The sequence below is a fragment of the Myotis lucifugus genome, unplaced genomic scaffold (assembly GCF_000147115.1).
Source record: "Myotis lucifugus unplaced genomic scaffold, Myoluc2.0 scaffold_71, whole genome shotgun sequence".
In the NCBI taxonomy this organism is placed as follows: Eukaryota; Metazoa; Chordata; class Mammalia; order Chiroptera; family Vespertilionidae; genus Myotis; species Myotis lucifugus.
Genome location: NW_005871119.1, coordinates 2,816,619 through 2,841,360, shown reverse-complemented (window position 1 = coordinate 2,841,360; position 24,742 = coordinate 2,816,619). Strand labels below are relative to the sequence as shown.

At 42.3% G+C, this 24,742-nt stretch overlaps 1 protein-coding gene across 1 annotated transcript in view; it reads left to right on the top strand.

Annotated features, from left to right (window-relative positions):
- Nucleotides 1-1,319: 1,319 nt before the first annotated feature.
- Nucleotides 1,320-24,742, top strand: part of TTK (TTK protein kinase) — a 48,599-nt gene continuing 25,176 nt past the window's right edge. The window contains exons 1-10 of the mRNA XM_006090358.3: nucleotides 1,320-1,522; nucleotides 9,598-9,744; nucleotides 12,094-12,316; nucleotides 12,655-12,761; nucleotides 16,196-16,339; nucleotides 16,816-16,930; nucleotides 17,097-17,169; nucleotides 17,264-17,358; nucleotides 19,347-19,434; nucleotides 22,412-22,532. Coding sequence (XP_006090420.1) covers nucleotides 9,600-9,744; nucleotides 12,094-12,316; nucleotides 12,655-12,761; nucleotides 16,196-16,339; nucleotides 16,816-16,930; nucleotides 17,097-17,169; nucleotides 17,264-17,358; nucleotides 19,347-19,434; nucleotides 22,412-22,532 — 1,111 coding nt within the window. The 5' untranslated portion in view covers nucleotides 1,320-1,522; nucleotides 9,598-9,599. The remainder of the gene's footprint in view (nucleotides 1,523-9,597; nucleotides 9,745-12,093; nucleotides 12,317-12,654; nucleotides 12,762-16,195; nucleotides 16,340-16,815; nucleotides 16,931-17,096; nucleotides 17,170-17,263; nucleotides 17,359-19,346; nucleotides 19,435-22,411; nucleotides 22,533-24,742) is intronic.

The following is a 24,742-nucleotide window of genomic DNA, read 5'->3' as shown; positions in this document are numbered from 1 at the left end:
GATTTTTTATTAAATATAAAAATCTCTATCCTTTTAGGAGGTGTTTTTTGATCATGTACAATTAATGTGATTATATAGTTGGATTTAATATATCATTTTCTATCTTTTCTGTTTTTCTTACCTGTTCTTTTTTCCTCGTTTGTGATTTTCTGCTTCATTTTGGATTTATTGAACATTTTAATTTTTCCTATTTTCAATGATTAGCTATAACTTTTGTTTTGTTTTTGCTTTTTAGTGGCTGCTTTAGTTTCTAGCAACACCATCCAAGATATAAAATGTGAGCCACATATATAATTTGTAACTTTTCTTTTTTTACATATATGTCTTTTATTGATTTCAGAGAGTTTTCAAAGAAAGGAGACCTGAAGAATATTATTTTTAGAAATAAGAATTGGTGGGATAGTAAATTCCTTCCTACTAAAGGCAGTGTTATATGCAATGGTGCAAAGGTGGTGATTAGCCGATCATTTTGCTCTGCTCGGGTAAAAATACATAGCCTGCAGGTATGGAAACATTTATTAAGTAAGGGAGGGCTTTCATGGTGGCTAGCCAGAGCTGGGAAGGCGAGGGTTCTAACAACAGCTTTGGAGTTACCAAGGGACAGCTGCAGCTAGTTTCCAGCACACACACACACAAAACCCAACAACTGTCCTACCAGCGCGCATGTCACGATGCTGGTACAACAGACTTCTCGTTGCCTTAGATCGCAAAGCCACTTAGCAGAGCCCCGCACGGGGGTAGATTACTCGAAAAGTGACCTTTCTCTGATGATTCTTGAGCCCGTAAGTGAGACAGGCTCGGAGGATGAGGGGCTGATGAGCAATCGTGAAGGGCGAGTTCTGCGCACAATTCTGACAAAGGACAGGCCGTGGCTTGGAGGCAAGCATGGAATCACGAAGGGCAGCGGCAGGGCACCAGTGGGAGCTGACACAGGCACTGAGATCTTGAGCTGGCAGCAGGGCTGCGCAGTGAACCATCCTTTCTAGCCGCCTCCTCCCTAAGCCCGGCAGTGAGGAGCGCCGAGGACGCAGGAATGGGGTGGCGGTCAGGGAGAAGGACTTGTTCTCAGGGCACCTTTGAGGTCCACACGCCGGGAGCAGCGTCCCCGCCCGTTTTCCTCTCCCCGGGTAACTCCGCCCAGGGGTGGCTCCCGCCGGGACAAAAATCTGGCTGATTAAACTGGAAGGTGCAGGAAAGCCGGCCACCAGGCGCCTGCGGACAACCAGCAACTAAGAACCCCGCGCAGCAGCGGAGGCGTCCCCGCAAGGACCCTCCCTGGCCAGGACGCACGGGTCGTAGAGGAAGGGGCGGTGCCGACGCACACGAGCCAATCACGACAGACGCTTTCACGTGACCACCATCGACCAATAGGCGGTCGTGGCATTAGCAGCGGGGAAATTCAAACGTGTTTACGGAGTGGGATTTGGAGTCCTTCTTTTCTCCCGGCCTCGGCTTTCGGGCGGGGAGTTCGGCCTCGCGAATGCACCGGGGAACGGCGGCGGCCTGTGAATAGGGCGGGTCGGTAAGTGATGGGGGCGAGGCGGAGGCGGCTCAGCGGGGTAGACCACGTAGGGCGCGGCTGGAGGAGATGGAGGGGGACGGGAGGCCTTGCTGCCTCCGCCAGTCCGCAGGGCGTTGCCGGAGAATTAGTTCAGGATCCCGGAAGCCAGAGGTGGGTGTGGACCTCGCTGGGAAGAGGGCCTGGCGGGGCCCCGGCTTGGGGAGAGTTTGGGCGCCCGAGATCGTCTCCCAAAAGACACTTCCTCTCTCGTGTTGTGTTTTAGAACACGGAGAGGAGATGGTGGCTGTGTTCTGACAGTTACCTCTCGAACCTGACTTGAAGAGGTGATACCGAGAGGCTCAGTTAATTGCCCCCTTTCCCTGTTAAACTCGAGGTCACTGGCGGCATTGGTATCAATGACCGGGGGTTAGTGGGTTGATGTTTGAGAACGACAAAGATGAGATCGACGGGAAGACAGCAGATAACTTTGTTGACCAAACATCACCGCCATGCAGATGAGCAAGTGCTCAGTATTGTATGAATACAGTAGGTTCTTGATATTAGAGTGGCTAAATTAGCAAATCAGGACTCTGCCAGAAATGCACAAGAACAAGCCTGCTGATATTGTTATGGGTTGACTCAGCGAGATAGACCACTGACTCAGAATTTAAATTTAGGTGCCTTTATTAAGCTGGCCAGCTGACGACAGTTCCAGCACCCCACCGAAGCAAAAGGCTGAACTGTGGTCCAGACTGCAAAAGTTACAGCATATTTATTTGCAAAAACTACAAAGTTACAAAGCCTTGTTTACGCAATTTGTTCCCGACACAGTATAGCATTATCACCTTCCTATCTATGTTTTCCGGGAACAGAGAGCACAGTATATTGAGGAGGAACCATGAGACCATATCTCAAGCCCTGACCTGATGTCAGTACCTTCCTATCTGTCTGTTCCAGGAACAGACAGCACAGCGCGCCCCGATATGCAGCCCAGTACATTCCCTACTGGTCTTATTGGGAATCAAATCTTTGATTTAGCGTCTTCCTCTAAGATTTTGGAGTATTGGGTGTATAAAACCATTAACTTTACAGCTTGTATTCGATTTTGTATGAAATTGAGGAGGCATCTGGCAATGCAGGGGCCAAATATGAGCCCTAGCAGGAGCAGAACGACTGGTCCTGCCAAGGAGGAGAGCAGGGTAGTTAGCCAGGGGGACCAGGAAAATAAATTTTCATATCAATTGCCTTCAGCCCTTCTAGCCTCTTCTCGGTCAGCCAGCCGTTTTCGCAGCTGGCTAAGGTTTTCCCTGATCAACCCCGAGTGGTTGGTGTAGAAACAGCAAGACTCCCCTAAAGCCAGACAGAGGCCTCCCTGCTTCAGGAAAAGCAGATTTAGGCCTCGTCTGTTTTGTAATACTATCTCTGCGAGTCAACTAAGGGAGTCCTCCAGTTGGCTAACAGATTTTTCGAGAGAGTTTAAATCTTGATTTATTTGCCTATTTAACTCTTTATAATTCTGGTGGCCGGTTGTTAGGGCGGCTGTTCCGACGGCCGTGGACCCTGCTAGTCCTATTCCCATAAGGAGGGGAATTAGGATGGGGGCCCTTTTAACCCTTCTGGGTTCGAGGTTTAAATGTTCTCGGCCCCCTTCTCCCGAATAGTAATATACCTGTGGGAGGATATGAGTTAGAATGCATAGTCCAGGGTCCATTGGATTCTGGAGGACTGGAGAGAAGATGCAAGGGGTTATACCAGTTGTACATGCCCACCAAGTCCCCTCCGGAGCTACTAAGTAGGTGGGGGTCTCTCCTGTATAATTCTTTGGAAGTATGATAGATGAATTACATAGATCTGTATAGGTGGAACTGCTAAGGGGGTAGTTCATAGGGTACACACAAGTCCCGGGGTTTAAGATGTCCCCAAGAGTAAGTCCTTGGTGTTTGTGTCCCCACATACACAGTCTGTCTGGCAGACTTTCTGCCGAAAGGTTCCTGATGGCAGAAGCGTCCTTCCCGAGCTGGGCCCCTGCCCCTATCCCAACATAATAAGGGGGTTCAGGGTTGAGGCACAGCCAGCAATCTGCGGTCAGGTTTGGAGAGGTGCGATTTAGGAAAGAAAACATTAAGTCCAAGGTTCCCAGCAGCTTCTGGTTTGGTTTTCCTGCGCCTGTATCCAAAAGCTGTTGTAGGTCCCCAAGGGCTGGCGAGGTCGTGGCTGCAGGTGGAGTAGGGCTGGGGCTCCCAGACCTTTGTGACCCAGGGGAACCAGGAGGTTTAGCTGGGGCTGGGTGCTGTGGCTGGCTCGGCCTCTCTGGCTTGTCTAGGGGATGCAAGGGGCCAATCGGGTTGAACCACCGGGGAAGAGTCCGGCGTTGAATGGTGAAGAGCTGGCCAGGGTCTCGGCCGCTTACATAGAGTCTTAGTCCCCACGTTTTTCCCCCTTCCCATTGGTCAGTCCACCAGGCGAGAGGCATGAGGAGGACGGGGTTACAATTTCCGATCGTGCAGTTCTTCTTCGGGGCCCCAGGTCGAACCTCTCTGTTCAGACGGAGGAGCTTGTCGGTGGGAGGTTTTTTCCATGGGGCTAGGGTCTCACAACCCCAAGAGGCACAATAGAAGTCACCCTCTCCTCCACAGTTACTACCCGCTTCCCGGGGGCAGACATAATGTCGAGTGTGCCACAATTTTTGCTCTAGGGTTAGGTTTCCGCACCCGTAACCCCTGGCTTTGGTGACTCGGGGATGGCCCCCCGAGCCATACCCAGTTGATGCAGTTTTGCTACGGGAATTTTCCCAGTTTTTTCCAAACAGTTTATAGAGATCTGTCGGGATGACAGGCGCCCCTATTCCAACAACAGAGCCTATAACTGTCCCATCAATAGTACGTGTGACCTCCTAAGAGTAATTTTTGGCCAAATGGGGATTTCCCAGTCCCGGCTGCAGGCAGATGAGGAGAGTTAGGAAGAACACCGAGTGAGTCTGACCTTCAACGGGTCTCCGGTCTTCTGGACTCGCCATCCCTTGACGCTGTCGTTCGTTTTCTTAACCTGCGTACGATGGATCCAGTGCCTTTTTCCTGCGACTTTGATGGCGGTTGGAGTGCTCAGCACCACCTGGTAGGGTCCATCCCATCTAGGTTCCAGGCTGCCAGGGTTGTGACGCTTCACCCAAACGAGATCTCCCGGAGAGAAGGCAGGCTGTGTTGGACTGGATCTCAGCACATCCTCCTCCCGTACGGCTCTCACCACCCGTCGTGCCGACGCGGCGCTGCTCTGCAAAGCCTGTAAGGACTTAAGCAAATTTCGGGTAGACAGTCGGGCAAGCTCTTCCTCCCTTAGGCGGGGAAGAAGAGGTGGTGACCTGCCAAACATAATTTCAAAAGGGGTGAGTCCCTTTATGTTTGGAGTGCACCTAGCTCTGAGGAGAGCAAAAGGAAGGAGACTTACCCAGTTTTCGCCAGTCTTTAATTTTAATTTAGTTAATGTTTCCTTTAAGGTCCGATTCATTCTCTTTACCTGTCCAGAACTTTGTGGCCTATAGACACAATGGAATTTTCAGGTAACTCTCAGGGCTTTAACTATGGATTGTGTAACTTTGGCGATGAACGCTGGGCCATTATCGGACCCCATGTATAGTGGCAGGCCAAACCGGGGGACAATTTCAGTGAGGAGTTTTCTAACTACTACCTGTGCTGTCTCTGCCTTGGTTGGGTATGCCTCAGGCCAGCCAGAGAAGGTATCAATGAAAACCAGCAAGTATTTATACCCTCCTTGTCCTCCTGGTATCTCGGTGAAGTCCACTTCCCAGTGTTCTCCAGGGTTCTGTCCTTGGAATCGCTGCCCCGGCGCGGCCACAACAGGGGGCCCTTGGTTTACCCGGGCACACACTTGGCACCTTCTAGCCACATCTTAGGATATTTTCTGGAGCCCTGGGATGTAAAATTCTCTTCCCAGTAGTTCTGATAGCTTTGTTCCCCCCAGGTGGGTGCTCTGATGGGTCTGGGAAGCGATGGTCCGCCCCAGGGCTTCTGGCACTATAGGCCTTCCGTCTGGCAGGATTAGCCATCCAGCCTCTCCTTCCTGGGCCCCTAGTTTCACAGCTAGCCTCTGCTCCCCCGTCAGATAAGTAGGCTTCTCTGGGAGCCTTCATGCTGGCAGGGCTACGAGAACTTCTAGGGGCCCTACTGGTCTTTTAGCCACGTCCTTGGCGGTTTGGTCTGCAAGTCGATTTCCCTGTGCTTCGGGACTATCACCCTTCTGGTGCCCTCGGCAATGAATTACTGCCACTTCTTTTGGCCCCCATATGGCTGCCAGGAGGTTAAGTATCTCAGAAGCATTTTTAATGTCCTTTCCTCCTGAGGTCAGGAGGCCTCTTTCCTGATATGCCCCATGCACATGTACAGTGGCGAAAGCATACCGATTGTCTGTTAAAATGTTCTCTCTTTTTCCTTTTCCCCAACGGAGGGCCTGAGTGAGTGATATAAGTTCTGCCTTTTGGGCTGAGGTGCGTCCTCCTAAGGCCTGTGCCCAGAGAACCTCCTTTTGTGTCACCACTGCCGCCCCCGCATACCGGGTACCTTCCTCTACGATGCTGCTCCCGTCCGTGTAGAGGGTCTCATCTGGATTCTGCAGGGGCTGGTCCACAAGGTCCTCTCGGAGGGAAGTGAGGGCAGTCAATGTCTCCTCGCAGTCATGCAAAGGGGGCTCTGCCTCCTCGTCAGGGAGGAGTGTGGCCGGGTTTAAGGCAGCTGTTTTCAGGAAGCTGACTCGTGGTGGGTCTAGCAGTAACACCTGGTACTGGGTAATGCGGGCGTTGGACATCCATCTCTCCGGGGGGCTCCTTAATAAGGTCTCAACTGCATGCGGAACAACTACTTGGAGATTTTGGCCAAAGGTTAGCTTTGAGGCTTCCTTTACCAGCAGGGCGGTGGCTGCAATGGCTCTCAAGCAGTTGGGCCATCCCGAGGCCACCGGGTCAAGTCTCTTAGAGAGATAAGCTACGGGGCGTTTCCATGGTCCTAGGGGTTGTGTGAGGACCCCTTTTGCCACCACTTTGTTTTCAGCTACATATAGCTGAAAGGGTTTGTTTAGGTCTGGCAGGGCGAGTGCCGGGGCGCTTACTAGGGCTTTTTTCAGTCTCTTATAAGCCTCTTCTTCCTTTTCTGTCCAGACCAGGGCGGCCTTCTTTCCCCCTGTTGCAGAGTATAGTGGTCTTGCAATTTTTGCAAAACCTAGTATCCATAGCCTGCAATAACCCACTGCCCCGAGGAACTCCCGGACCTGCTTTTTGGTGGTAGGCCTGGGGATTGACAAGATGGCCTTTATTTTGCTACTGGATAAAGTTCGCCTACCCCCTTCTATGTTGTAACTCAAATATGTTACTCGGGTAGTGCATAGCTGAGCTTTCTTGGCTGAGACCCGATACCCCAAATGATCTAGGGTGGTTAGCAACTCTCGAGTGGCCTGTCTACAGTCCTGTTCCTCCTCCGTGGCCAGTAGGAGGTCGTCTACATATTGGAGCAGAGTCACCCGTGGATGGTCCTGACGGAACTCCCGGAGGTCTTGGTTTAGGGCCTCATCGAACAGAGTGGGTGAGTTCTTAAACCCTTGTGGCAACCTGGTCCAAGTTAACTGTCCAGACTCTCCCTCTGTCGGGTCCACCCACTCGAAGGCGAAAATAGGTTGACTCTGCTTTGCCAGGGGAAGGGAGAAAAAGGCATCCTTTAGGTTTAAAACAGTATAGAACCGGTGTTCTGGCTTGAGGAGGCTGAGAAGGGTTCGGAATCGTGGGATGGATAGTCTCAACCCTCTTGTTTACTTCCCTTAAGTCCTGCACCGGCCTGAAATCCTCAGTCCCTGGTTTCTGTACTGGCAACAGGGGAGTGTTCCAAGCAGATTGCAAGGAATCAAGATTCCAGCCTCTTTTAGCTTCTTAATGTGCTTGGCGATTCCCACTCTCGCCTTCTGGCTCATTGGATATTGCCCGACTCTGACTGGGGTGGCACTGCTGGTCAGCTGGACTACAATTGGAGGCCGGTTTTTAGCTAACCCTGGCGGATTGTCCTCTGCCCAGACTCCCGGGATAGCCTGTCTTAATTGTTGGAGATAGGCATCTGCTGAGACTTCCCCAGGCTTCTCCTCATGTAGTAAATATTCCTCCTGTAAGGGCAATGTCAGGAGATAGATCCCCGCAGTCCCTGGGTCTTGCAACTTGACCTCTGGCCCTGGCCCTTCAAAAGAGATTGTGGCCCATAATTTACTCAGCAAGTCCCGGCCTAGCAGAGGGTAAGGGCACTCTGGCATTACTAGGAATGAGTGAGTCACTGAGCCGTTTCCTAGGTCGCTGATCCGACCTTTAGTCCATGGGTAGGATTTCATTTTTCCAGTTACCCCTTTGATGGGGAGTTTGGTCTTAGAGACCGGACCCACTGGCTGTTGCAGGACAGAGAAGGTGGCTCCCGTGTCCACAAGGAAGTCCACCTTTTGGCCCCCCACTGTCAGAGTTATCCTGGGCTCTTGGGGGCCAGTTGAGCCCTGACAACCCTAATCCACCTCCTCCACCAGCACGGAAGTCAGTTCCCCCGCACGTTCAGGGCACTCCCTTTTCCAGTGTCCTTCCTTTTTGCAAAATACACACTGATTTTTCCCAAGCTTGGGTTGGACTCCTTTTTTCTCACGAGGCTTTTCTTTATTCTTATTGTCACTTCGGCCCCTTGGGCCTTTTTCTTCGTTTAGGGCCAGGAGGACCTTGGCCATCCGGGTGTTTAAACCTGCCGTCGGGTCCTCCCGATTGTTAAAAACCTTCTGGGCTACCTCAACCAACTCAGAGATTGATTTCCCCTCAAAGCCTTCTAACTTCTGCAATTTTTTTCTAATATCTGGGGCCGACTGGGAAACAAATGCAACAATGACAGCCCTCCGATTTTCTGGGGCATCAGGGTCAATGGGGGTATACACCCGATAGGCCTCGCACAGCCTCTCAAGGAAAGCTGCCGGGCTCTCATTAGGCCCCTGGACTGTCTCTGTCACCTTAGAGAGGTTTGTGGGTCTCTGAGCAGCAGCTCGGATGCCCCCCAATAGAGTCTGGCAATACCGATCGAGAGCCTCCTTTCCCCTCTCACTATTGGGATTCCAGTCAGGTCGCCTGGAGGGAAACACAGCCTCTAATCTATCTTGGTCAGAGGTAGGCTGCCCATCCGGACCCAGTACAAATCTCCTCCCTTCCGCCTTGACTCTCTCTCTCTCCTCCGAAGTGAAAAGAGTTTGCATCAACTGTTGGCAATCATCCCAGGTAGGTTGATGGGTAAAAAACACAGACTCTAAAAGAGAGATTAACCCCTGTGGGTTCTGGGAGAAAGAAGGATTCTGGTTCTTCCAATTGTACAGGTCACTGGTAGAAAAGGGGACAAAGGTTGCCCGTCTGGACCCAAATCTAAAGGGCCTGCCTGCCGTAGTGGCAGTATAGGAACTGCAGGACTGGCGGATGCCGCTGGGTCCTGCAGGTTCTTCCCCTCTCCCTCTCTCTCTCCATATGCTGTCCCTTGCCTAGTGTGAGGAGGGGAGAACGAAGCCGGGTCCTGGACTGGTGTTTTCGGAGGAAAGGAAACCGGCTGTGGAGGAGGCAGAGGTTCCGGGCCAGGGTCTTTAGCCACCGTCGGGCGTCGGGCCGGCGGGTGGGGAAGCATACGGGGGAGGCCTGACCCTGGGGAGTGCCTCCTCACTTGGATCCTGGAGAACAGGGGGAGTCTTGTCCTTCTGGGCCGAAGCCAAGAGGACTGTCTGTCTCTGTTCCAATTTCTTTTTCTTATTTTGACAACTTTTTAACCACCTTGGTTTTTCAGCCAAAATATCGACCCACACTTGAATATAGGGAACAGTAATTATCAACAGTAATTAGCCTATTGGTAACCTTGCTGACAAATGTCAAATATATGCATTTTTATGCACATAGCTTTGCAAATAATACCTCCATTGGTGTTAACATGTGTTCACAGAGTAATACTTTAGTCTTCTAGGTTCTAAAAGGCTAGTTGCAGTGTTTTCTTCTCTTTAATGCTAGTTAATATAGGAATTATGACTAGTTCAATTTTTTTCCTTAGATATGGAGGCCGAGGATTTAAGTGGTAGAGAACTGACAATTGATTCAATAATCAACAAAGTGAGAGATTTTAAAAATAAATTTAAAAATGAAGACCTTACTGATGAGCTAAGCTTGAATAAAATATCTTCCTCTTCCGATACCACAGGTGAGTTTATTTTTTAGAGTGCCCTCTAAGGTAAAGGAATAAAAAGTTAACTACTGTATGTTCACATAATGTACTTTTCTCAGTAATTGCTACTTACCAAATAGAGTACTGTACACATATTCTATATTTTAACCCTTTTGTCTGGACATATTCCCACAATATTAAAAAAACACACAACTTATCCTTTATTACAGTGTACCCAGAGGTAGTTTTCTTAACTCTCCAATTATTGTCAGCTGTTATTTCTGCTGATATACTTGCTATCAATTAATGTACTATTTTTGTTTTCATTCCTTTTTTGCTGCAAACAGAAAGTCTCACCAATCTTAATAAAATTGTGTATAATTTAAAATCAAACACCCAGTTTTTGATTTGGAGAGTCTTCCTATCCCTTGACCTTTTCCTTTTTCCTTTCTCCTGGCTTTCCTGCTATCTCTCCCATATGCTAGACCAGCTCTTACTCCAGTCCCTTTTCTCTTACCCTTTGCCATAAATGAACACCACTCCCCAGATAATCTGCTTATTCTGAACTCCTTTAGGTCTTTGTTCAAATGTCAACTCACCCATTTAAAATAGTAACCTGCAGGGGTGGGAATGTGTCCTCTTTCTCCCTTTCCTGTTGTTATTTTTCTTCCTAGCACTAATCACCTTATATCTGACTTACTCGTGTGTTTATTGTGTCTCTCCACTAGAGTGTGAGCTCCCTGAGGACATGGTTTTTATCTGTTTTGTTATATTTACACAGCTTAAAATGGTGCCTGGCACGTAGTAGGCACTTTAGTATTTACTGAATGATGAATGAGTGAAAGTGCCCAGATTTTAATACCCAACCATTATGAAAAGTATTAGTTCAGAAGCCTAGTTTACTACATTCAGATTGTTGAGGTCATTTGAAAACTGACCTTTAGATAAGTTTGTCATATCTATTCCAAATGTTACATGGATGAAGGATTGAAAATAAATGGAAGAACCTGTAATCTCTTCATGATAGCAGATCATATTTACTTGAAACAACCCCAAAACGAATCATTTTGATGTTAAGCAAATTCTTAGTGGAATACCACCATATTTTATAATGTGTATTTAAAAAGCGCTATCAAAGCTTGTACACCAAATTAGATGAGTCCTTGTTTAAAACCCTCAGCTTACTCAAACTTGTAAATACTTAACATACATTGATAATTGGGATGTACAACATTAGATTAAGGATTGAGGAAGACTCAAAGATGCTTAAAACCATGGTTTCTAGATGAGAAGAACTTATTAAAGCACTATGCTGTATGTAATGTTTTTGGCAACAAATAAATACTAGCACAATAAATACAATGCTTCAAGTGCTGAATGGAGGTAGAATGGGATACTCAGAGGTGTGAGGACTACATCTGCAAAGACACTGTTTCTTAGACATTTTTGCAAACTAATTTGTTAGGAAAGCAATGGGAGGCAAACTAGAAAATGAAGTTAAGAGCAGATCAGATTAAATTAAAAATAAAGCAAAATTATGAATGTGCTATGTTTTCATAGAAAGCAGAAACAGTAATTTTGTTAGCAAAAGTAAAGATGTAGTCCTTGTCAAAGGTAACTGAAACCGATAGAAGGAAAGATAGTTTCCTAGAATTTAATCATGTTCACTAGTGATTAACGGGAGACTGACATTAATCCAATTTTTTTTTTTTATAATTTATTGTTGAGAGTATTACATATGTCCCCCTTCTTTCCCCCATTGACCCCCTCCAGTCACCCCTTCTTCCCCTCTTAGGCCTTCAGCACCCTATTGTCTGTGTCCATGGGTTATGCATATATGTATATAAGGTCTTTGGTTGATTACCTCCCACTTCCCACCTTCCCTCTGAGATTCCGTACTCTGTTCCATGCTTTTGTGTCTCTGGAGATAATGTTGGATTAAAAAAGGTTACAATAGAAATGGTATAAGTTTCTAAGTTTTTAATGAATAAGTCAGTAATGAATTTTCTAAGCAAGTTGGTACAAGTGGTGGTGGGAGAGCCTTAGGTTATCTTTGAATAGTTAGGATATTAAAGTAGAATTATGCTATAGCATAAAATTTTCTTAGATTACATATGGTTTTTTAAAACTACTTATAAATAACATTTATTTCCATTTTTTTCCTTCAAAATACCTAACCTTTTAGAGTACAATATAACCTCATTAAAGATATCAATGCAATAAATAAGTTGCTGATATTTACACCAATTGTTAAAGTTTTTAAAAATTTTAAGGAGTTTATGTACATTGATATTGAGAGTGTAATTAATTTGAAGGAAAAGTGCAATTTGGCATTTGTTTTTATGTTTTTCTTTTGATATGGCATATTTTGTTTCTGTTATTCAGATAATTCAGGAACTGTTAACCAAATTATGATGATGGCGAATAACCCAGAGGACTGGTTGAATTTGTTGCTCAAACTAGAGAAAAACAGTTTCCCGCTAAATGATGTCCTTTTAAATAAATTGATTGGGCGTTACAGTCAAGCAATTGAAGCACTTCCTCCAGATAAATATGGCCAAAATGAGAGTTTTGCTCGAATTCAAGTCAGATTTGCTGAATTGAAAGCGTAAGTATTAATATTTTAACTACATTTAACTAACTACATTACATAGCTATATTACAAAAAAGTAAAATGAAAGCACGTCAGGATTACTTGGAAGAAAATTAATATATTTTTTTGCTTATAATTAGCAAGTGAATAATGTAAACTCTCTTTACTATGTACATATCTCAACAAGTTTCCTATTCTTAACTGCCTAAAAAGATTTTTAAAAATAACCTATTAATATTTAATCTTCAGGAAAAATAATACTCCATGGCTTTTGGAAAATAGAATGAAGAATCATCAAACTTAGGTAGCTGTGTCCTTTTTCTTAAAATTTTACTCTGGAATCTTTATTACAGTATTCAAGAGCCAGATGATGCACGTGACTACTTTCAGATGGCCAGAGCAAACTGCAAGAAATTTGCTTTTGTGCATATATCTTTTGCACAATATGAACTATCACAAGGTAATTTGAATATCTAGTCCAAATTTTAAGTAAAAGATAACTTCCTTTATAACTCATCCTAATATTACATCATATATATGAAGTAGGAATTTGAGGCAAAAGATATGAAAGTTGATCAGATGAGATTATGGGGGAAGAATCCCACCTAAGTGGAAATGCAGAGAATATTTGTTATACTAGGTCTTCCACTTGTAAGGAGTAATCCAGGGAAATAAGCATGAGCATCATCTTTGTGTTTATTTAGATTCAGGAAAAGTCTAAAGGAAAGTGGCTTCTTCACTGAGTATTTGTGGGATGAAGGATACAAGATATTTAAGCTACAGCTTAGATAAGCTTTTCTTATGCTATGGTTTCATAGCACTGAAATATACATCAAACTATAATTGTAGCATTAATTGGTAGTTCCCCTTTAGAAAAAAAAATTGTAAACTGCTGTAGAAGCTTATTTTTTTGCTCACCTGCCTCTTCATATAAATAGGACCAGGGGCAATCTCTTCCTCAGACATTTTTAGCCTGGCTGTTCAGTCTTCTCATTTTCTGGGGCTTCTGGATCTACCCTTAGTCTATCCTTTTGGCCATATGTTCCTATTTTCCCTCAGCCTTGTTTTTGCTCCATCCCTGATCCCATTTATTGCCAGATACACACATTATCACTATTGGTTTGGCTCAACCAGAATCCCCATGATAGTTCCCAAAGCAGGGCTCAATAACTGGAGAGTATTCTCTAGGGTTGAGGTTGGAGAAAAACACTGTGCAAACTCCATGCTTATTAAAGAAAGTTTGGTCAGGCCTTTAAGACCTGTATCTTTCCTTCATGCTACCTAAATAATTTTTGAGATATTATGGCCTATCAATAGCAACTATAAATTTTACATCTTCAGAACACATTCTATATACTAAAAGGCTACTATGCAAATTGACCGAGTGGCAGAACAACCAGTCGCTATGACACGCACTGGCCACTAGGGGGCAGGCGCTCAACGCAGGAGCTGCCCCCTGGTGGTCAGTGCACTCCCCCAGGGGGAGCGCCACTCAGCCAGAAGCTGGGCTCATGGCTGGCGGGTGCAGTGGTGGTGGCAGGAGCTTCTCCTGCCTCCTCTGCAAGCGCTAAGGACCCCTTGGGGGAATCTCTGACTGCCAGCTTAGGCCCACTCGGGGCCTCTAGTAAATGTTGAAAATCCCAGATTTTGATCTGTAAAAAAGAAATACACTTTACCTATACCACTGCAATATACATTGGGGCCTTGACTTACGAGTGTCCCGACTAACGAGTTTTTCGAGATATGAGCCATCTCTCGGCCAATTTTTTGCTTTGAGTTGCGAGCTAAAATTCGGGTTACAAGCCAGCTTCAGATACCCTACCGCTAGTTGGCACAGCGAAAGTCACAGTGAATGCCACAACATTAGCCCAGCATCACGTGTCTCACTCGTTCACTGTTGATTTGACATACGAGTAATTTGAGTTATGAGCTCCGTCACGGAATGAATTAAACTCGTAAGTCAAGGCCCCACTGTAGTAATAACCTCAAGGTAAAAATTGTGATTATTTTGAAAAAGCTTGATGAATAGGCTTTCAGGAAATAATGCAACATCTCTGAAATATGTGTAGTTTGGTGTTCATAGGAGTGGAGGACATTCAGTAGTTTTTATCAGATTGTCATAGGGGTCTATAAGCTCTCTAATTACTAGTTATCTAAGCCTTTTTTGTTTGCTATGCTAAAATGTTCAATACATGAAATTCCGTCACTACTCAATAAATGTAGACTTAACCACTATGAAATCCTATATAATAAAGAACTAATATGCAAATGGTTGTCACACCCTCACGCCATAAGGCCATAACGGCTCAGACACTCAACACTGCGGGGAGAGGAATGGGGACCAGCCAGGCACAAATGAGCTCGCAAGAGAGGAAGGGGGCCCTAACTGGTTTGGCTCAGTGGACAGAGTGTCAGCCTGTGGACTGAAGGGTCCCAGGTTCGATTCTGGTCAAGGGCATGTACCTTGGTTGTGGGCACATTCCCAGTAGGGGGTGTGCAGGAGGCAGCTGATCGATGTTTCTCGCTCATCGATGTTTCTAACTCTCTATCCCTCTCCCTTCCTCTCTGTAAAAAAAAATCAATAAAATATTTTTAAAAAAAAGAGAGAGAGAGAGGAATGGGGACCAGCCAGGCACAAATGAGCTCGCAAGAGAGGAATGGGGAACAGCCAGGCTGCGGCCAAAGAGAGGGATAAGCCACCTGCCCCACATTCCTGGGCGCCTGCAGCTGTGGCCCAGGTGAAGCCGCCCGCCCACGGTCCCCTACGGCTGCAGCCGGCCCGGGTGAAGCCGGCCCTGGTCCTGGGTGCCTGTGGCCGGCCAGAGGGAGGGAAGCCCGGCTACCGGGTGCCCGTGACCAGCTGGAGGAGGGAATCCTGGGTCCTGGGTGCAGGGTGAGGCAGAAGCGGTTAGGGGTGATCAGGCCAGCAGGGGAGCAGTTAGGGGTGATCAGGCAGGCAGGCAGGTGAGCGGTTAGGAGCCAGCCGTCCCAGATTTCGAGAGGCAGTTGGACATCCCCCGAGGGGTCCTGGATTGGAGAGAGTGCAGGCCGGTCTGAGGGACCGCCCTCCCCCTCCCCCCTGCATAAATTTCGTGCACTGGGCCTTTAGTATATTTATATTCTTAAAACTTAAAAACTGTCTGAAGCTAGAGGCAATCTCTTAATCATGTTAATACCCTAAGTGCCAAATTCATAGCATAGCTTAGTGGCTCCCATAAATGTTAAAAACATATTCTATAAGATACATGATGTATACATTGTAGTATTTATAAACAAAATAGTAGACTAAATAGATTGGGTAATTTTTCAGTTGAAATAAATTTCTTTGGTAATTTATCTGTAGTTATTTTTGCATTTTTGGGGTGGTGTAGCTAGGTCTGATAGCTAAAGATTAGCTATCATTACTTTATCATTACTTTTCTTTCCCCCACAAGAATCCTTTTGATGGAGAATTCCCTTTAGCAAAAGATGTCAACTTTTTCTTAATGACTGAATGTCATGAATGATCATTATTATACTGCATTGTAACAGGTTGATGCTCTTGGGACTATTATAATCTCTAGGGCTTAGTTTTCCCTTTGCCTAAATTCCCTGAGGGTCCTAAGGTGTCTCCACTTTATAACTGCTTTGTTATACTTCTTTTACTTCTGAAAATGGACAGTGGTTATACACTAATACATAATTGCACCAGTCACATATTACACAAGTTAACCATTTGACATGAATTGTTTATCAGAAGTTAGGTTGCTTATTTGCTTATGAAATAAAGCTCAAGAGACTTGAAATGAGTGTTTTTGCCTAAAGCTTTTTAATTTTTTTCAAGGTCCTGACGAATAAGAATCTGGAGAGTGAAGATGGCTGCACTAAAATAACAATCATTTTTTACTTTGTTAGGTAATACGAAAAAAAGTAAGCAACTTCTTCATAAAGCTGTAGAATGCAGGGCAGTACCACTACAAATGCTGGAAATTGCCATTCAGAATTTAAACCTTGGAAAAAAGCAGCTGCTTCCAGAAGAGGAAAAGAAGAGTTTATCAGGTAAATGTATTTATGTATGCTGATACTTTTCTGCGGCTGATTACCTGTGAGAAAGGATTAAGGTTAGTATTTTATAGAAAAATATTGATGTAGAATGGTCACAATATAAGTTTAAATTTCAGATTTAAAGGAGGTAAGGCATTTAGAAGTAATGAAGTCTTTACTTTTATGTGGGATATTTTGTTGTTGATCACACTGTCACTGGAAACACTTTAAAAACAACTCAATCTAAGCAGGAGAATCACTTTTTGTGTTTGGAAATAGGACGTGTCTTTACCCTGGGGAAACAATTATGTGATTATGAAACAGTTATTAAATAGAGTTAGACAATTATCTTTGACAATGTCTTCATATCTGCATATCTTACTTAGGGACAGATCTATGAATTGACTTTAAATATTCTTACTTGTGAGATTACATTTTTGTGTATTCCATATGTCTTTACAAATTTAATCACAATTTCAAAAATTTTACAGCATTACCAGTATTAAGTGTGCAAGAATCATTCCCCAATTCACTTGGACATTTACAGAATAGAGACATCAGTTGTGATTCCAGAGGACAGACTACAAAAGCCAGGTTTTTGTACGGGTGAGGAAACTGAACCAGTATTTTAAATGCTCATCATACATTTATATTATTTATATGTTTACATACATATTTTCATGTAAAGTGATAAAAGTATTAAGCAGTTAATGAAGATGCGTATTTTAATGTTACTTTTTTTTAAATTGGGGGGTATTTTCTTTCTGTTTAGAGAGAACGTGCCCCCTCAAGATGCAGACATAGGTCATCGAAATCCCTTAAAACAAACAAACAAAGCGAAACGGGTGAGTACGTTTTAATTTACTTTGATTAACCTGGTAGTGGTAAGGTCTTTGTTTATTTCCTTGTTGGTCACTTAATCTTTCAAAACATTTTTAGTCATGTCCATTTGGAAGAATCCCAGTTAATCTTCTAAATAGTCCGGATTGTCATGAAGAGACTGATGATTCAGTTGTACCAAGATTTACAAAAAGGTATGTTTCGGTTTTAAGTTTTTACTTTGTTTTTAAGATTGATGGCAACATGGTCTTAAAGTCTTTTACTGCATAATAGTAATTATAATTAAAATTTGATTTAGTATTAAAGGTTACCAAATCTCTAAATGTCAGAGACAAAGAAATGAGTGAAGAATATGACTATTTTGCTTTTTCACTTATTAAAATTATTCATTAGCCCTGGCAGGTAAGCTCAGTGGTTAGAGCGTCAGCCCACCCACCAAAGGGTTGTGGATTTGATTCCCAGTCATGGGCACATAACTGGGTTACAGGTTCGATTCCAGGCCCCAGTCGGGGTGCATGCGGGAGGCAACCAATCAATGTGTCTCTCTCACAGTGATGTTTCTCTCTGTCCTTTCCTCCCTTACACTCTCTAAAAATCAATGGAGAAAATATCCTCAGGTGAGGGTTAACAACATGAAAAGGATAATATAAAAAATAAAAATATTCATTAAAGTAACTATTAAAATATAGGAAACATAAAGGAAAAATCGTTAAGACACTTGAAGCTTAAAAGATTATGCAAACATCCCCAAACTGTTGTTTGAACATTTCTCACTTAAATCGGTAGCCGTTCTGATAAGAGTTTCTTCCTAGTGTGTATTTAGAAGTCTCCATAGCAGGAGTGAAGGAAGCCTGGAAATGATTTCTTTTCCAGCCATCATTGGGAAGGAGGATGAATTCATTCATTTGCTTCAGAAGCTAGGGGATCAAGAAGTGGAGCAGAGTAGGTAGAGATAAAATGTTGTTTATTACATCCTTCTTCTTTCTGCTTGCATGTTCCCTTGAAAGAAATGTGGATCTACTTTCTAGCTTAGCTAAGGGACTTCTGGCCTATTCCTAACTCTAATCACTATGTAACAACATTTCTATTTGAAAAGTCTCTTTGGATTCCAGAGAATCACTTGGCAAGTAAACTTTAGAAACACAATTGATTGTTTTTAGTTGGTATCTTCTAAAACTTCTATTATTCTTAGGGCTCAACACATATTAATATTAAAAGAACATTTTGGTTGTCAGATTAAGCTCCAGAATGTATTATCTTGTTATCTTCATTTCAGATATCTAGCTGAAGAATAGAGCATTTCTCACACTCCCAAGAAAACAAAAACAAACCAGTTATCTTCTTGCTTGTTATGATAGACTGTATGCTAGGCACTATGGAGGACCATAGTGGGTTTAGAGTCTAGTTTCTATCCTTAAGCTATTTGCAGTCTGAACTGGAGTTCTACCTATTGCTGTCCCTTTCTCAGTCACATCATAATTTCAGTTGTTACTTATTACATACTGAATTATGTAATTACCTGCCAATCTCTATCACTATTTTAAAAATATATTTTTTATTGATTTCAGAGAGGGAGAGAGAGATAGAAACATCAATTATGAGAGAGAACATTGATCAGCTGCTTCCTGCATGCCCCCTACTGGTGATCGAGCCTGCAACCCGGGCATGTGCCCCAAAGGAATCGAACTGGTTCATAGGTCAGCATTCAACCATTGAGCCACACTGGCAGGGCCATCTATCACTTGTAAAAAACATATTTTTGTTGATTTTTAGAGAGAGAGGAAGGGAGATAGACACAGAAAACCATCAATATGAGAGCAGAACATTGATCAGCTACCTTCTGCCCACCCCCCACCAGGGAATCCAGCCCACAACTCAGGCATATGCCCTGACCGGGAATCAAACAAGCAGAACAGGCAACCTTTGGTATATGGGACAACGCTCAACCAACTGAGCCACACAGGCCAGGGCCAATCTCTTATCAATTTTGTCATTGTTCAGCACCTAACTTAATCACATTTGTGCTAGAATCATGCTATTTTTTAAAATATCTTTCCAAGAGATTTTTTTCCAATTAAAAAATATATAGTTTAAAAGCCAACTTTAAAATGGGGAAAAATAATATATTGAAAACATTGACTTCAAATTAAATGTTAAAATTATTTTGTTTTGTGTGTAATAGACAGACCACTAGAACAGAATACCGAGAGGTGATTGTGCCTGGATCTAAATCAAGTGAAAATGATTCCTGTGAATTAAGAAATTTAAAGGTAATTCCATTTTTGAATTTTTATATGGAGCAAGGGTTCCTGAGCCAGGGTTCACGGAGCTTTTTCCGTGGAAGGCAACTGATAGTTTATATGATATCTGTAACTGTTCCTGAAGCTCCTAGAGATGTAGGATCACTAAGGGGAAGTGGTATAGAAGTCCTATACCCAGTCTTTCTCCAAGATTGAGGTGGAGATCAACTATTTCCTGGGATAAATGAGGTAACACTTCATATGCATGTGCTTTAGCAGACTCGGTGGCCTGTGCTTGGGAATGGGTGGGGGAAATCATTCTCCCCAGCTGCAGTTTCTTGTGTGTTTAATCATATGATCTTGCAGGACATCTTCAACAAAAAGGAGAGAATAAGTTGTGATGAGAAGGGGTGAGGTCTTAGTCTGATGTACTGATATGGCAGAGCAACTTGGTGGACTTCAGCAACAAGGAAGTTTTAGTCTCTGGTGCACTGACTTTTAGGGGTTATACTATCCTTATTGAACTTGAGTTAGGCCCCTGGCACCACAACATAGGTCTTTTCAATTGTATACTCTTTATACCTCTTCTCTTTCATGGTGTTTGCTTTAAAATAATACTCCCTCTGTCCCATAATAATAGTAGCAAAAGAAAATAAATATAGAACGCAACATTTATTATCAAAAAAATAGATTAAATAAAACAAATTAAAATAGTACTCCTAATTTTTATTTTGAGTGTTCAGATAGTTTCTGGATTTTTCAATAATTTCGTTACTGCATTTTAAACTTGAAGGCAGGATCCCTTGGCTGCGAAGCTTTGCTTTCCCTATATGTGTGAGCTTAAAATTATTGGAGTCATCGTTCTTCATTGCTTCCAGCATAACTTGTTGAAGTGACAGAAACGTATTATCCAGTATTTCGGGAGAAATATTATCAAAGGTTAATAAGGTGCCTCATCTGCTAAGAGGAATATGTCTAAGTTTTTCTCCATAATCTTTGCATTTACGTCCACAGTTTTGTTTTTTCAAAGAATCAACATTAGCATAAGATTCTCCTTGACAATTATGTTCGGAAGCATGTTGCCAAATTCTTGATATGGTCATTCTGTTGCACTTAAATTGTTTTGCAGCTAACGTAATTGCACCTTTCTGCAACTTTTCCTTTTTCTTTTGATGCATCAAGAACTGGACAATCACAACTTGATCTTTGCTTGAAAACTCTCTTTTTTTCATCTTATTTTTACAATGGGTTGATATTCAACTGAAATAAAACAATTGATTTCGATCAGTGGATGAAATTAGAAAAATAGTTATAATTCGTAATAATTAGATTAACCTAAAAATTGAAAGATGCGTCAAAACAAATGACAGATGTCATGAAACACTGATTTTGATTGAAGGCTTCGCAATTTTGTGCTACAACATAACTTACAGCTGCATTCGCCAATAATTCCTGTTTAAAATATTCACTTGCTACTATTATTATGGGACAGAGGGAGTAATTTTAACTAATCACAACTATCTTAGAGAAGAATGCAGTTTAGTTAAAATTTTACTTTCTGGATTTAGAATAACTATCTTGGACTTACACAGACCTTAATTTTGACTAATGCTGTTATTTTTGGTGATAAAATATGACCATAGTAACAAAATAGTGAGTCAGATTTTATGTTAGATTCAAACTTTCTAACCTCACTCTTTAAGTGAACATATTTTAGCAATTGATTAACATGCTCATTGAAATGAAATTGGCCGAAGGCCCACTGCATGGGAGAACATATTTGCCAATGTTATCTCCGATAAGGGTTTAATCTCCAAAATTTACCGGGGACCTCATACAACTTAACAAAAGAGGATAAACAATCCAATCAATAAATGGGCAAAGGACCTAAATAGACACTTTTCAAAAAAGAACATATAGAAAGCCAAGAGACATATGAAAACATGCTCAAAGTCACTAATCATCTGAGAGATGCAAATCAAAATAACAATGAGATACCATTTCACACCTGTCAGAGTGGCTATCATCAACAAATCAACAAATGACAAGTGCTGGAGAGGATGTGGAGAAAAAGGAGCCCTCTTTCACTGCTGGTGGGAATGCAGACTGGTGCAACCACTGTGGAAAACAGTATGGCGTTTCCTCAAAAAATTAAAAATGGAACTGCCATTTGACCCAGTAATACCACTTCCAGGAATATATCCCAAGAAACTAGAAACACCAATCAGAAAGGATATATGCACCTCCATCTTCATAGCAGCACAATTTACCATAGTTAAGATTTGGAAACAGCCTGAGTGCCCATCAGCAGATGAGTGGATTAAAAACTGTGGTACATTTACACAATGGAATGCTACGCTGGGGTAAAAAGGAAGGAACTCCTACCATTTGCAACAGCATGGATGGAACTGGAGAGCATTATGCTAAGTGAAATAAGCCAGTCAGTGAAAGAAAAATATCACATGATCTCACTCATTTATGGATAATAAAGACCATTATAAACTGATGAACAAAAATAGATACAGAGGCAAAGAAGCATTGAACAGACTGTCAAACTACAGCAGGAAGGCTGGGGAGGGTTGAGGGGAGGTAAGAGATCAACCAAAGGACTTGTATGCATGCATATAAGCATTACCAATGGATGCAAGACACTGGGGGGGTGGGGGTGAGGGCATGTGCCGGGGGGTAGGGGAGGCCGGGGGAAGGTCAATGGGGAAAAAAAGGAGACATATGTACTACTATTTGTAATACTTTAAACAATAAAATAAAAATTAAAAAAAGAAAACAAATTGGCCACATTTTTGGTTAGGGTCATTCCTATTGCTATAGTCAGTAATTCAGGAAGTTAATCTTTGCTAGGAGTTTGTGAGTCTACATGTGATTATAACAGATTACTTCCCTAGCAATATTTTCATATAGATGAGACTTTAGTATATTGAACACTAAGACAAATTAGTACTACTACTGCTTATGAGACTTTTATTATTTATATCTTATTTTCATGTAGTCTGTTCAAAATATCCACTCCAAGGAACCTCTGGTGTCAGATGAGAAGAGTTCTGAACTTACTACTGATTCAGTAACCATGAAGAATAAAACTGAATCAAGTTCTCAAGGGAAATTAGAAGGTAAGAGTGATATAATAGACGTCTTTAATTAAGTAAAACTATACTTTGGCCCTGGCCAGTATAGCTCAATTGGTTGGGCATCATCCTGTGCAATGAAGGGTTGCCAGTTTGATTCCCAGTCTAGGCACATGCTGGAGTTGCGGGCTCGATCCTTGGTAGGGGGCGTGCAGGATGCAGCCGATTGATGTTTTCATTTCACATCAATTTTTCTTTCCCTCTCCCTTCCTCTCTCTAAAGATCAATTAAAAGGAAAAAACACACATACACACTCAAAAGTAAAATAAAATTTAAAAAGAAAGCAAAACTACTTTGTTGTTTGTGAATGCTAACCAGCCACCTAATTGTGATAGGTGGTAATAAGACCTTGTATTTCAATTGAATTATAAAGAGTGTATAAAAAGTATTGAATTCTGTGGCAAAGGAAATTTATTTATATAAAAGGTACATAAAAGAAAGAGTGGAAGGAAAGTACCATGGAGCCGACTTATTTTTCTCAGTTGGCCTGACAAATACTTTCTGGAAAGGACACAGAAGCTGTTTTTAAATGACAATTCTTCTTTCCTCTTTAATTACACATTCGATTTTCCACTATATGAGTATTATGATAAATATTCTAAGGATATGTAAATGAATGAACCAGAGTTCCAAGGATGTCGCCTTGATGTCTAATAATGTTGAACATCTTTTTTTTTTAAATCTTTATTGTTGAAAGTATTACATATGTCCCCCTTTTTCCCCCCATGACCTCTTCTAGCCTGCCCTGTTGAAAATCTTTTTGTATGTTTATTGGCTATTTGGATATCTTCTTGTGAAGTACTTGTTGGAATCTCTTGCCATTTTTTTCTGTTGGGTTTTCCTTCTTTTTCTCATTGATTTTTAGGAGATATTATATCACCTATACAGATCCTTTTGTTGGATATATGCATAATAAGTGACTTCTCTCATGTGGTGAAGACTTTTGATGAAAAGAGGTTCTTAGTTATAATGTATTTTAATTTATTAATCTTTTCTTTTGTGGTGTGTGTTTTTTGTGTCTTCAGACAAATCTTTTCCTACTCTAAGATCACAAACATAGTTCTATATATTTTATGTACAATCAAGTGTCAAGATCCTATTTTCCAATGTGTATATCTAGTTGATCGATCAGTGTTTATTGAAAAGGCCCTCTTTTCTCTCACTGAATTGTTGTAAATTAGGTGATCCTGTGTGTGATGTGTGGTTTTAGATTCTTTTATGTTCTGTAGTTCTTTTTGTTTATCTTCATGCTAATACAGTACTATCTTATTTATTGCAATAAGTCTTTAGATCTGTCAGAAAGTCTTCCAACTTTGTTCTCCTTCATATCTATGCCAATCTTCCAACTTTGTTCTTCTTAAAGGCTATTTTAGCTGTTCAGGGTCTTTTGGATTTCCATATAGGTGTTACAATCTATCGGACTACATTTTTTTAATGGGATTTTGATTGAGATCTAATGGGAAAAACTCAGATCTTTTTTTTTTTTTTAAATATATTTTATTGATTTTTTACAGAGAGGAAGGGAGAGAGATAGAGAGTTAGAAACATCGATGAGAGAGAAACATCGATCAGCTGCCTCCTGCACATCTCCCAGTGGGGATGTGCCCCGCAACCCAGGTACATGCCCTTGACCGGAATCGAACCCAGGACCCTTTAGTCCGCAGGCCGACGCTCTATCCACTGAGCCAAACCGGTTTCGGCAACTCAGATCTTAACAGATAAATTTTCTAGTCTACTGACGCATTCATTTAAGTGGTCTTTAAAATATTGAGAGCACCGTTTTTCTGAATAGACATTTTGCTTATCTTGCTAGAGTTATTCCTAAATATTTGATATTTTTTAATACTAAAATAAATGGGATCTTTAAGAAATTTGTATCCTTTAATTCTTTGTTGCTGGTATATAAAAAATACAACTGATTTTTAATTATTGATCTTAGATACAGTGACATTGCTAAATTCACTGAATAATTTTAATATTTTCTTATGGATTCTTGTTGTTTGAAAAGATGTAACATTTTTTTTCCTTCCAAATCTTTTAACTTTCTTTTCTTTGCTGTAGCGCACTTAACACCTTCAGTATAATGATGAATAGAAGGCATGACAGGTGGCATTGTCTCATTCCATATTTTATTTATTTTTTTAAAATATATTTTATTGATTTCAGAGAGAAAGGGAAAGAGAGAGAGATAGAAA